At 57.0% G+C, this 12,994-nt stretch overlaps 1 protein-coding gene across 1 annotated transcript in view; it reads right to left on the reverse strand.

The window, feature by feature from the left end:
• Positions 1-5,100, reverse strand: part of LOC142365643 (netrin receptor DCC) — a 678,995-nt gene extending 673,895 nt beyond the window's left edge. The window contains exon 1 of the mRNA XM_075446652.1: positions 4,654-5,100. Coding sequence (XP_075302767.1) covers positions 4,654-4,738 — 85 coding nt within the window. The 5' untranslated portion in view covers positions 4,739-5,100. The remainder of the gene's footprint in view (positions 1-4,653) is intronic.
• Positions 5,101-12,994: the final 7,894 nt, after the last annotated feature.

A 12,994-nucleotide genomic window follows, 5' to 3' on the forward strand; every position in this document is an offset into this window, starting at 1 on the left:
GTCCAGAGACCCTGAGAACAGCAAGCAGTACCTGGCAGCAGATGGCTTCCAGAGGCGCGGGGACCGCTCTGCACCCTGCAGACCTGGGTGCTGCCTCCCGAGGCGACGCTCCCGGGCAGCAGCACCTCCGTCCAGCCCGCGGCACCGCAGCTGCGGTGAGGGGGGTGCAAGGGAAACGAGGACGGGGCCAGCGTGTTTACTTTGGATTCCAATGGAAATAAAAAAATTCAGGTCAATCTTTCACCCATGGGATAATTTTAACAGAGCGAGTGAGTTTTTTTGCCTTTAGTTAATTAATCATGAAAGCCTCGGCGGAATTTGTCAGTATATTTTCCACTCAAGCAAGGCCAACGTTTTAAGGAATTTCCATCTATTTGTATTACAACACGGAGACTGGCTGCGCTGCCTCACGCTGCTCCAGATCCGCGTTCCCGCGGAAGGGAAGATCCGGCACGTGAAAACGCGGTCCCCTCTTCGAGCCTTCTCCCACAAGCGCTTCGTTCCACGCACGAAGTCACTTAACCGCCGTAAATCACATCAACCGAGGGGTTTGCGATAGCCAAGCCGAGGCGAGGACCCACCTGAGGACCCACGCGCAGCCTCCGGGTCCGCGCGTCCCCAGCCCCGCTCAGCGGCACGGCCAAGGCTCCTCGTCAGCGGAGCGGCACCGGCCAGCTTTATTCCGGCTCGATGTTAAAACACCAGCAAAAGGCAAACTTCTTCCACAGCTTACTCGCGACAGCACGCTTGCTGGAGTCTCTCTGACCACCTTTTCCGCCAAGGACGGAGGTGCAAACCCATCGCAGAGTTTTCTCCTCGCAGGTGGACAGGCCGCGCGAGCGGGCGCGTAGGAAACCCTCCGTTTGGTAGCGTTATTTTATCTCATAAAAGCAGCGTTTAAAAATATCAGTACCGGCCCTCTGAAGGACATCTGGTGGAAAATCCGTGCGCTGAGCATCTGATGACTGGCTGAAAGGGTTACTTCAGCTGTCATGTCACTGGATTGACAGCAGTCTCCCGTTAGCAGAGGCCACCCCAGACGTCACCGAGCTCGCGCAGAACCCAGATTATGGCAGGACGACGGTAAACAACAAGCTACGGGGAAACACCAGCCCACAGACAGCACCAGGCTTTTGCCAGTCAAAATGTGAGGCAGGACAAGGCTCTCTGCTTCCCGGACAGCGGGGAGAAAGCCCGGGTGGGTTGGGAGAAGGCGGCACTTGCTCATCCATCTCCCACCGGGCTGCTCCAGGGAGATGCAGACAGCAAGGTCAGCGCACCGGCTCCGAACTTCAGCTCGGCCAGGTGATGTGAAGAACTCGCCCAGATCGCAAGCTGCGTCTGGAATGAGCAGTCCCACAGGTTTTCTTCTCCAAGTTTGGGAAGCGCAGCTATATATATTCAGCATTTTGATCTGGAAGCCCTCGCTGCGGACCGCGCTCCTGCTGGGGGTCTGCAGAGCGAAGCCCCTGCAGTCCTGCCCCAAAGATCTCGCCGTCCCAGCACTAAACAGTCAAGCAAAGACGGGTTCAGACAGAAATGCAAGAATATCTTGATGGCACTGCCATGTCTTGAGCTCTGGAACAGACCTTTCACGCTAAGTTTTGTGTAGCAGTCAAGGATAAACGAACCGAGCGTGAAATCTGGATATCGCACTTGGCGTGATCTCATTGAGAACAAACACTCCTGACTGCGTCTTCCAAGTCAGCACGTGGAGCAGGGGGGAGGACAAAAAAGCAAAGCTAAATACGAAAACATTCAACAAACCGTAGAAAGAAGAGGAGTACTCAAACGTAAACTGCTCGTCCTCCACGAATCACAGAATAGTAGGGGTTGGAAGGGACCTCTGTGGGTCATCCAGTCCAACCCCCCTGCCCAAGCAGGGTCACCCAGAGCAGGCTGCACAGGACCTTGTCCAGGCGGGGCTTGAATATCTCCAGAGAAGGAGACTCCACAGCCTCCCTGGGCAGCCTGGGCCAGGGCTCCGTCACCCTCAGAGGGAAGAAGTTCTTCCTCATCTTCAGCTGGAGCTTCCTCTGCTTCAGTTTGTGCCCGTTGCCCCTTGTCCTGTCACTGGGCACCACTGAAAAGAGCTTGGCCCCATCCTCCTGACACCCACCCTGCAGATATTTGTAGGCAATTTTCGAACGCACCCCGGCAAACGCGCGGCGGGCGCCCCGCTCCCGTCACACGCGCAGCGGCTCGCACGCCTCGCAGCACGGAAGGCAACCGCAGCGCACGGGACACGGACGCCGCGCCGGGTCAGCGGTGATTTATACTGCACCACTCACAGGAGCGACCGCCACGGGCTCCACTAACGCTAAATTCCTCACCAAGAGCTAGCGGGAGTCAAAGGCACCAAACACAGCAGCCATTCAATAAAAAACCTTTGAGGTCCAGTTAAATTCCCCACCTACAGACAAAAAAGAAGGAAAAGCATTTTATAGCTGCTTATACCTACACAGAACAAACCGTAGGGCACCGTAACGATCAAACACCGCTTCCTTTACACCCGCCTTGATCAGGAACACGCTCTCCAAAATGGCAAACGCTGCCCTTCCTCTGTTCTCCCGTCCACACGCACGTGTTTTTAGCCAGCCCAAGTCTCCCGTGGTGCTTTACTTTTCCTCTCACCCCCCAAACTGTTTCGCCCCTCGCACGACAAGCGCGGGACGCGGCCCCTGCCCACGCCGCCGTCCTTGGGTACCAAAGTTTGGCGGGCACGTCCATGGCAGCTCCGGGCAGGGAGCAGGAGAGGAGCCGGCCCCGGCCCCGGGAGCTCTTTGTCAGCAGCGCTGGCTCGCTGCGTGCCCGGGAACCTCTGCGTGGGGAGCGTGCCACGCACCTCCTGCCCGCGGCGTGCCAGCGTGCGGGGAGCGGAGACGCCGCGGCGAGCGAGCGGGAGGCCGCGGCCTTGCCTGAGAATCCCAGCATGGCAGGGGTTGGAAGGGACCTCTGTGGGTCACCCAGCCCAACCCTCTGCCCAAGCAGGGTCACCTACAGTAGGTTGTAGAGGAGCTCGTCCAGGCCAGGGAGAAGGCCAGGATCCGCTCGATTCGGTTTCGTGGGCTGACGTGGGCCGGTGACAAGGACGCTCAGGGAAGCACGAAGTCCCGACGGCCCCCCCGGGGCTGCGACGCGGGGAAAACTTTGCCCGTTCGCAGCTTGGGAAGCGCAGCACGAGGAACTGGGCGCAAGGCAAAGATGTCCCCTTCAAAATCGGTGCGATAAACACCCGTGGGATGGTAGATGGGGCGCGAAACACACAACCCATACGTGGACCACGCGGTTTTCCATGGTCCCCATGGGACCAAACCGTGGGAGCCGCGGTTTTGCAGCACGCCTGACCCTTGCCACGGCAGCCGGGTTCCTTCCCTCCGCAGGCTCTGGCTCCATCCCCTCCTCCGGCAGCGAAGCAGCCTGCGAGTCAATCCCCTTTCCCAAAGGAGGATCCCTGCCACGCCGAGCAGCTTTGAAGCTGGAAAGGCAAGAGAAACACCTACTCATCGCCCTGCTCCCACCCTCCACGCGAGTAACCGCAGAGGACAACGGTGGGGACGGGCACCTCCCGCTCCGGCACAGCAGCATCTTCCAGCTCTCCTGCCAACTCCCCAAAATCAGGACACCCCAAAGATACGCCGGGCTTGTGCGGAGGCAGCACCACCACCGCCTGCCTAGAGCTGATAACCTGAGCCTCGCCAGCAGACGCCGAGGAGCTCACCGCAGGCAAAGCGCTTTTTTTTTCCCCCCATGGCAGCAACCCGCTTCGGCGCCGGCGTGGGGACTTGGTCCCTATTGTTCCTCCGTCTCTGCTGCGAAAGCAAGGGGGCTCGCATCCCTTTTTGTATCTTCCAGGCTCTCCCTTCCCAAGGTTTCCCCTCCCGAAGCGCTCCTCGTTCGCTTTTAGAGAGAACTGGGAGCGCCGGAGAATAATATTTCCTTGCACGCATCTCCCTCCGCCTCCCGCAAATCAAAGCTGCACTTTCTTAGTTCCCAACACTTCTCGGCTCCCGCTCCCATTTCTCTTTCCTTCCTTTTTGACCCAGAGCTCTGCGTGCCGCCCAGCCCTTCCCGCACGAGCAGCTCCGCAGCATCGCCGCGTCCGTCCCCGACCCCGCTTCCCCGCACAACCGCCTTCGGGATCACAATTCCGATTTAGAACTGGAAGATGCGCCCCGCGCATCGCAGCGCGGCACAGCTGGGAGCTGCTCTGCAGATGACAAGGGCCGGGTTCTCGCCTTGCCAACTCCTCCGCCGCTTTTCTGCCTTCACCCAGCCGACGCAACCTTGGTGGACCCCAAAAAGCTCCGGGAGAACAAATCCACCCGCGAGCGGGATGCGGTGCGAAGGAGGATGGGTGCCAAGCACCGCGGCACCCACCGTGCCAGCTCCTGCCCCGTTTCTCCGCTCTTTTCCATGGATATCCCCCTTTCCCAGGCGCTTCTCGCCCCGCTTCCCCGCTTCCCAGCCGCGGGATGCAAAACCTCGCACCGGCGAGCAACACCACACCGACCCCCCCCCCCAAAAAAAAAAAACCCAAACGGCGAGGGAAGGGGGGGGAAAGTCCATCAAGAAACGGGCACATCGCTCCGGGCTGCGGAGAAAAAACCCCCCCCCGGGGTCTCCGAGGCGGACAAGGCAGCGCTGACTTACCGGAGACCGGAGGCTGAAGGCTCGCCGACCCGAGGAGGAGAAGAACCAGCTTCGGTAGCCAAACACATCCAAGGTTCTTCTCCATATTTCACCGCGCACCTCCGGATCCGGGGGCCGGAGCAGCGGCGGCAGCCACACATGCACGCACGGCCCCTTCCTCCTCCTCCTCCTCCTCCTCGCCGGGGCTGCTTTATTCCCTTTTTTTTTTTTCCGCCGGTGCCTGCAGACGGGGGATGAGCGAAGGAAAAGAAAAAAAAACAACAAAAAAAGTTGCCTTCGGTCCCGGAGGTTCCGCGGTTCCCGAGCGCGGCGGGGACGGACTGGGGGAGACTGGGAAGGCTGGGGAAGGGTCCTCCCACCTCCACAGCGAAAAAAAAAAACCCGAGAGGGAAATCCTGCCTTCCGAAAAACAGCCGTCCGGCGGGCATCAACGGAGTCGCGGCGGCTCCATCTCCACGCGGAGCAGAAAAAGTGGAAAAAAGAATAAAAAAAGGGGAATTTGAGCTGGGGGGGGGGGGGGGGGGGGGGGGCGGCTCTGCCTCCTCTCCCGGCGGGGTGCCGCCGGAGGCAGGGCTGCGGCGTCTCACTCGTTCCGGGCGCTGCCGCCCGCAGCCTCCGCCGCCGAGCCCGGACGTGCTGCCGAGGCGGCCATGGGGGCGGGGGGAGGCGGCGGGAGCGGGCCCCGGGAGGGCGGGAAAAGGGAGGGGGGGAATGGGGGGGAACGGGGAGGGGGGGGGGGGGGGACGGGGCCGGGCCGCGCTCGGCAGCCGCCGCCTCAGCAGCGCCGCGGCGGGGAGCGCGGGCGCCCTCTGGGGGCCGCCGGGGGAACTGCGCTCTCCGCGCTGCCCTGCCCCGGGGGGGGGGCCGGGCCCACCGCCCGCGGTTCTTCCCCGCTAACCCGGCACTTCGACTCCTTCCCCCGCGCTTTTTTTGCATTTTCACAGAATCACGGAATGGTCGGGGTTGGCAGGGACCTCTGTGGGTCACCCAGCCCAACCCCCTGCCCAAGCAGGGTCACCCAGAACAGGCTGCACAGCACCGCGTCCAGGCGGGGCTGGAATATCTCCAGGGAAGGAGACTCCACAGCCTCCCTGGGCAGCCTGGGCCAGGGCTCCGTCACCCTCAGAGGGAAGAAGTTCTTCCTCATCTTCAGCTGGAACTTCCTCTGCTCCAGTTTGTGCCCGTTGCCCCTTGTCCTGTCGCTGGGCACCACTGGTAAGAGTCTGGCCCCATCCTCCTGACACCCACCCTGCAGATATTTAGAGGCATTTCTAAGGTCCCCCTCTCAGCCTTCTCTTCTCCAGGCTGAACAAGCCCAGCTCCCTCAGCCTCTCCTTGTAGGAGAGATGCTCCAGTCCCCTCCTCTTCCTTGTAGCCCTCCGCTGGACTCTCTCCAGTAGCTCCTCATCTTTCTCAAGCTGGGGAGCCCAGAAAGAAACCCACACGGAGTTCTCCTAGCACAGAGGATTATTTTGAACGAGGAAGATGGGTCCTCTCCTGAGAATTGCTTGGAACGAGGAAGACGAGACTCTCCCAAACATCCAATTTGCCCTCGAGAAAAAATATTACCTAAAGAGGAGAGAATCGGAAAGCAAAACGAAGAGACCGCGGGCTCGGCCCCAAGGCCAGCAGGGCGCTGGGAAGATCCTGCAGCTGAGGACCGGCACCAATACTTCCGAAGGAAAAAAACATCAGGGCTCAGGATGAGGGGTCCGGAGCAGCTAAACGAGCCCTGTATTAAACTTCAGGGGGTGGCTGAACAGCAGTCCCAAATACAGCACTGAATACACACGATAGAACCCAGAAAATCCATAATTTGGGGGGAAATGTGAAGATGAAAAGGCCTGAGCACTTCCAACCGCAATCCGGCAGGGAGCGAGCCGGATCTAAGAGGGTTCAGGAGCTCTGGGGCTGCGTCAGGACAACCTGTCACAGCTCTCAGGGTGGCGAGACCTCGCGCAGTCCCACTCGCTGGCTGTCAGCGACGAGAGCGTGCGCGGCATCGCTGGACATACCTGCACGTGAAGGCGGGATGGAGGGTTCTCATCGCGCAGGGCCACGGCCAGGCAGCCTCCAGCCGCAGAGACGGAGCTCCAAGCCACGGCGGTGGCACCGGCTGCGTCTTCTCTTGAGTGTTGAGTTTTGGAGTGTGATGAGCGTGAAGGTTCTCCTCCCCCTCTACTCTGCCCTGGTGAGGCCCCATCTGCAGTGCTGTGTCCAGTGCTGGGCTCCCCAGTTCAAGAAAGATGAGGAGCTACTGGAGAGAGTCCAGTGGAGGGCTACGAGGATGAGGAGGGGACTGGAGATCTCCCCTACGAGGAGAGGCTGAGGGAGCTGGGCTTGTTCAGCCTGGAGAAGAGAAGGCTGAGAGGGGACCTTAGAAATGCCTCTAAATATCTGCAGGGTGGGTGTCAGGAGGACGGGGCCAGACTCTTTTCGGTGGTGCCCAGCGACAGGACAAGGGGCAACGGGCACAAACTGAAGCAGAGGAAGCTCCAGCTGAACACGAGGAAGAACTTCTTCCCTCTGAGGGTGACGGAGCCCTGGCCCAGGCTGCCCAGGGAGGCTGTGGAGTCTCCTTCTCTGGAGATATTCCAGCCCCGCCTGGCCGCGGTGCTGTGCAGCCTGCTGTGGGTGACCCTGCTTGGGCAGGGGGTTGGGCTGGGTGACCCACAGAGGTCCCTGCCAACCCCGAACATGCTGTGATTCTGTGAATCAACACCTCCAACGTTTCCACAACACGCACCTCGGGGGGAAACAGGATTCAAATCCCAAGCAGAACTCTGCAGCTCAGGTTTTTCTTCTTCGGGGATTCTGGCTTTCAGCATGACTTCACGCAAGACTCATTTCAAATAACCAAACCAATCTGCTCTGCCTGCAACCGTTGCTTTGTCTCAATTAGAGCGTGTCATGCCTTAGGTCGAACCGTGGTCTCTGCAGCAGCAAAAGCACTGCCAGCAGCGGAGGAACCCCAACCTTGCACAGCTTACTTGGCCGCTCTCCACCCGCTTTTCCCGCAAGCGCAACGCACCGAGCTGCCACACGCGTTTCAGTGACTTTTTGGCTGCTGGAAGAGCACATGTTGGGTCTGAAGTGAAAGCCGAGGAGCTCAGACAACTAATTGAGTGAATGTCCACCGGCCAGGCACCAGTCTTCTGGAAACACCATCACTACCTGCCTACAGACCTCTGCACGCGGGAGGTTTCTCTCTAGAAATCACCCGGGGCGCGGGCCCTGGGGAAGGCACCCTGCCACCCTATTCCTCATGACGGACTGACCTTGCTCCACCACCCTCGCCGCTCCCTGCTCTCGAGGGTGGTCCCAGTGCCATCCCCAGGAGCTTTCACGCACCAAATCCTCTCCCCTGGCTCTGCAAGACAGCTCCTTCTGCAAAGTCTCTCTTCCTGGCACTTGTCGCCGTTGGTCCACAACTCGCCTCTGCTGTTTCCTCTGGGTTTGCTCGTCTTTTGGTCTCTTCTTTCTCCTCGCTTCCCCCGTGACCGGTCTTCTCCCTGTTCTCAGTAGCACCATCGCCACCTCTGCACGTGCACCGAAACCATAGCCCAACAGTGTTCTCAGCGTGAGCTCCGAGCGGCTCTTCACAACTTGTTTCTAAAAACTGCCCTTCCAAAATCAGCCTTTCCTCGAGTGTCTGCTCATGTAGCACAAACACTTTTCCTCCCGCAAAGCCTGATTTTACAATTAAAATAAAAAAGTCTCAACACTAAATATGGATTTGGCTCCAAGGAAATAGCAAGCTGAGAAAACGCAGGCTTCTGTTTCAAACAGAACCAAGACTTCTGCCAGCATGTGGCCAAGACCCCTTCTATCTGAACACACAGAGCAACATATGGTGATAATCTTACTACTCGTAGCCACGCTGAGACGGGAGCTTCTCGCCAAGATTCTCCCAGTCCTCTGGGGAGCAGATCTTTCCCTAAGAAACTGCGCTCTTGACTTCAAAGCACAGGGAACGTCTGCAGGTGCAAGTCTACGTGGCCAAGAACACCACAAGCTGGACTGGAATCTATCACCCAGCACATGACTTCATGTGCTATGTCAAGCCTGAAGAGCAGAACGCGGTCAGGGCAAAGCAGGTAAATTTTCTAATTTATAAAAAAAGACACAACATTCAGATTGCTCAGCCTAAGGCTAAAGAGTGAACAGGGCTGTTGGTCCAACCGTGCCATCGCAGCTCCGCTGTTCAAGGTGAACACGTTCAAGGTGCTGCTGACACCAAGCTGTGTGATGTGGTTGACACGCTGGAGGGAAGGGATGCCATCCAGAGGGACCTTGACAGGCTGGAGGCGTGGGCCTGCGTGAACCACATGAAGTTCAACAAGGCCAAGTGCAAGGTCCTGCATGTGGGTCGGGGCAATCCCAAACACAAGTACAGGCTGGGCGGAGAGTGGCTGAGAGCAGCCCTGAGGAGAAGGACTTGGGGGTCCTGCTGGATGAGAAGCTCAACATGAGCCAGCAATGTGCGCTGGCAGCCCAGAAAGCCAACCATGTCCTGGGCTGCATCAAGAGAAGTGTGGCCAGCAGGGCGAGAGAGGGGATTCTGCCCCTTTACTCTGCTCTCATGAGACCCCACCTGGAGTCCTGTGTCCAGCTCTGGAGCCCCCAACAGAAGAAGGACATGGATGTGTTGGAGCAGGGCCAGAGGAGGGCAACAAATATGATCTGAGGGCTGGAGCACCTCTCCTGCGAGGACAGGCTGAGGGAGTTGGGGCTGTTCAGCCTGGAGAAGAGAAGGCTCCGGGGTGACCTCAGAGCAGCTGCCAGTGCCTGAAGGGGCCGACAGAAAGGATGGAGAGGGGCTTTTCACAAGGGTGTGTAGTGATAGGACAAGGGGGAACGGCTCTAAACTAAAAGAGGGCAGATTTAGGTTAGATATTAGGAAGAAATTCTTCCCCATGAGGGTGGTGAGGCCCTGGCCCAGGTTGCCCAGAGAAGCTGTGGCTGCCCCCTCCCTGGCAGTGTTCAAGGCCAGGTTGGATGGAGCTCTGAGCAACCTGGTCTGATGGAAGATGTCCCTGCTGATGGCAGGGGGGTTGGAACCAGATGATCTTTAAGGCCCCTTCCAACCCAAACCATTCCATGATTCTATGAAGGTGTCACCGAGAGCTTCTGCAGGTTCCGTATCTTGGTTTTCTATTGAAGTTTTGCACGTATTCTAGGTGTGAAAACACGGTAAGTCCTGCTGCATTGCACATGAAAGCAAACAAAGAGCAAAGACAGAGCACAGGAAGCGGCCGTTCTCTCTCAAGCCGTCCGGCAGCGTTCCGTGCCAGCTGGGTACTTTTTCCAACTTCAGAGCGAGTGTTGGTGGAGGACGAGCAGAACGGATGTGAACCGAGCAGAGAACAGGCAAGCGCTGTGCTTTCTTCTGACACGCGACCGCTTTTATTTTTGCCTTGAGCTTCGTTAGGAACAGCGCGCCAGTGGTGCTGCGCTGGGGGTTTAGGAGCTTCACAAATGGCTGAGCACGTTTTCACCACGAAACTCCTTTTTCGCTTTCAATCTGAATGCGGATCCTGAGAGGTAAAAGGCTGGTGTGGGCCTTAAAATAAACAGGCTCCCCATCAGTGGAAGCAAGCATCACAGAATGGTAGGGGTTGGAAGGGACCTCTGTGGGCATCGCTTTCGGGAAGTAAGGGGATAGAGAGACCAGTAAAGCCACATCTGGGTCTTAGGACAAACAGCTGCCCAGTCAGTCACTGCAGCGACAACTGCCCGAGTCGCTCGGCTGCCCTCTCCCCTCAGGCTATGGAAAAGTCTCGCTGTTTCACCTACAGCCCCAGCGCCAAGCCCAGGGGAGGGCTTGAAGTCTGATCCAGACCCTGCAAACCACAATAGATGCTGCGATGGAGATCAGAAATCAGTCCTGGGTTTTCTTTGAGGCTTATGGCCAACAGGTTTTGTTGCACATACATTTTCTGCAGGAAGAACTGCTGCCTTCCTCAGCCAAAACCCATCCCTTCTACTGTGCCAGGAAAAAAAATAAATAAAAGGAGATTCATGGGCTGAGAAGTTATAAGAGCGAGTGTGACCCTGAAGGTCAGGGGTTAAAAGCACTCACTGGGCTGGAGGAGATTTCCATTCCTGTCCACGCAATGAAAACCTTGAGCTGTTCTGTATCCGCAGCCACTGGCTACAGCTGATCCTCCGACTGGCACCATGGAGCCTGCCCCGGGGCCGCAGGAGTTCACCTCCACAGAGATGCTTTCCATCACGTACGACTGCCTTTGCACGTCTCACCCAGTCCAAACCAGCAGGCTTTTCCTTCTCTAACCCCCAGGACACTGTTCAGTGCTCAACATGCATCAGTACAGGCTTGGGGCGGACCTGCTGGAGAGCAGCTCTGCGGAGAGGGACCTGGGTGTCCTGGGGGACGACAGGGTGACCATGAGCCAGCAGTGTGCCCTGGGTGCCAAGAAGGCCAATGGCATTCTGGGGTGCATTAGGAGGAGTGTGGCCAGCAGGTCGAGGGAGGTTCTCCTTCCCCTCTACTCTGCCCTGGTGAGGCCCCATCTGCAGTGCTGTGTCCAGTTCTGGGCTCCCCACTTCAAGAAAGATGAGGAGCTACTGGAGAGAGTCCAGCGCAGGGCTACGAGGATGAGGAGGGGACTGGAGCATCTCTCCTATGAGGAGAGGCTGAGGGAGCTGGGCTTGTTCAGCCTGGAGAAGAGAAGGCTGAGAGGGGACCTTAGAAATGCCTACAAATATCTGCAGGGTGGGTGTCAGGAGGACGGGGCCAGACTCTTTCCAGTGGTGCCCAGCGACAGGACAAGGGGCAACGGGCACAAACTGAAGCAGAGGAAGCTCCAGCTGAACCCGAGGAAGAACTTCTTCCCTCTGAGGGTGACGGAGCCCTGGCCCAGGCTGCCCAGGGAGGCTGTGGAGTCTCCTTCTCTGGAGATATTCAAGCCCCCCCTGGACGCGGTGCTGTGCAGCCTGCTCTGGGTGACCCTGCTTGGGCAGGGGGTTGGGCTGGGTGACCCACAGAGGTCCCTTCCAACCCCGACCATTCTGTGATTCTGTGATTCTGTTTACCCTGTAACACATTACCACTTTTTCTAGGATCTGGTTCCTTCTACCTCAAGAGACCTGCTCAAAAACTTGAACATTTCTTTTACCAACTTTTACATCCCAATACCCATGTTTAAGGTACTATTATCCACCGTAAGATTATGTGCAATTACCTCCTTCTCATATAATTTTGTTCTCCAGAATTGCCACTCCCCTTTCACTTGTTACAAGGAATATTTTATACACCTCTATGAATTCATCCAACTACGCAGTAGATCAGAACACATAATTTCATCACACTTACTTAAGTGCCTTTCAAACATAATTAGAAAATTGGTGCGAGTCAAGCCAAGCTGCAGTGAAGTTTTCTCCTCTCCTACCTGTTTGTCGGGAAGTTTCGTGCCGCTCTCCCTGACGTTGGCTGCATCCCAGCCCAGGGCCCCACTCCTAGCTGGCTCCTCCGTGTACGTCCTTCCATGTCCATGGCATCTTTCCATTATGAAATGCCACCTAAAGAGAGTTTATATTCTTTTTTGTTACAATTAACTTCGTTTCTTTGCTCTTTTTGTTTCGCTTGCAGTTTTCCCAATGTAAGCACTGAACAGCCACAATAACAACCACATTGATGTTACTCCAGCATTACAGCAACACAGAATTAAGTCCCCCTTACAAAGATCCTTAAATTAACTAAATGACTTACAATTAATGAGCTTATTAGACAGATGAGATAAAGAGTCTCTGGTTTTCATGCAAAAGAGAGAATGGTTTTTGCTTTGGCAGGACAAGCAACCACTTCCATTGCCTCGGCATGTTTTTTGAAGGAAGCAGTGCTTCTCCTCACCCTCCTCTAGAGTATCAGCCTGGAGAAGAGAAGGCTCCGGGGTGACCTCAGAGCAGCTGCCAGTGCCTGAAGGGGCTGACAGGAAGGGTGGGGAGTGGCTTTTCACAAGGGTGTGTAGTGACAGGACAAGGGGCAACCGCTCTAACCTAAAAGAGGGCAGACTGAGATGAGATACTAGGAAGAAATTCTTCCCCATGAGGGTGGTGAAGCCCTGGCCCAGGTTGCCCAGAGAAGCTGTGGCTGCCCCCTCCCTGGCAGTGTTCAAGGTCAGGTTGGATGGAGCTCTGAGCAGCTTGGTCTGGTGGAAGATGTCCCTGCTGATGGCAGGGGGGTTGGAACCAGGTGATCTTTAAGGCCCCTTCCAACCCAAACCATTCTATGATTTGCTGCCTTGAGAAATCTAGGTCTAACGCTGTATGGCAAGTTCTTGTTTTCCTGTGGTTAGAGTTTAATCATCGTTCCTGTTTT

This window comes from Opisthocomus hoazin, chromosome W (genome assembly GCF_030867145.1).
Source record: "Opisthocomus hoazin isolate bOpiHoa1 chromosome W, bOpiHoa1.hap1, whole genome shotgun sequence".
NCBI lineage: Eukaryota > Metazoa > Chordata > Aves > Opisthocomiformes > Opisthocomidae > Opisthocomus > Opisthocomus hoazin.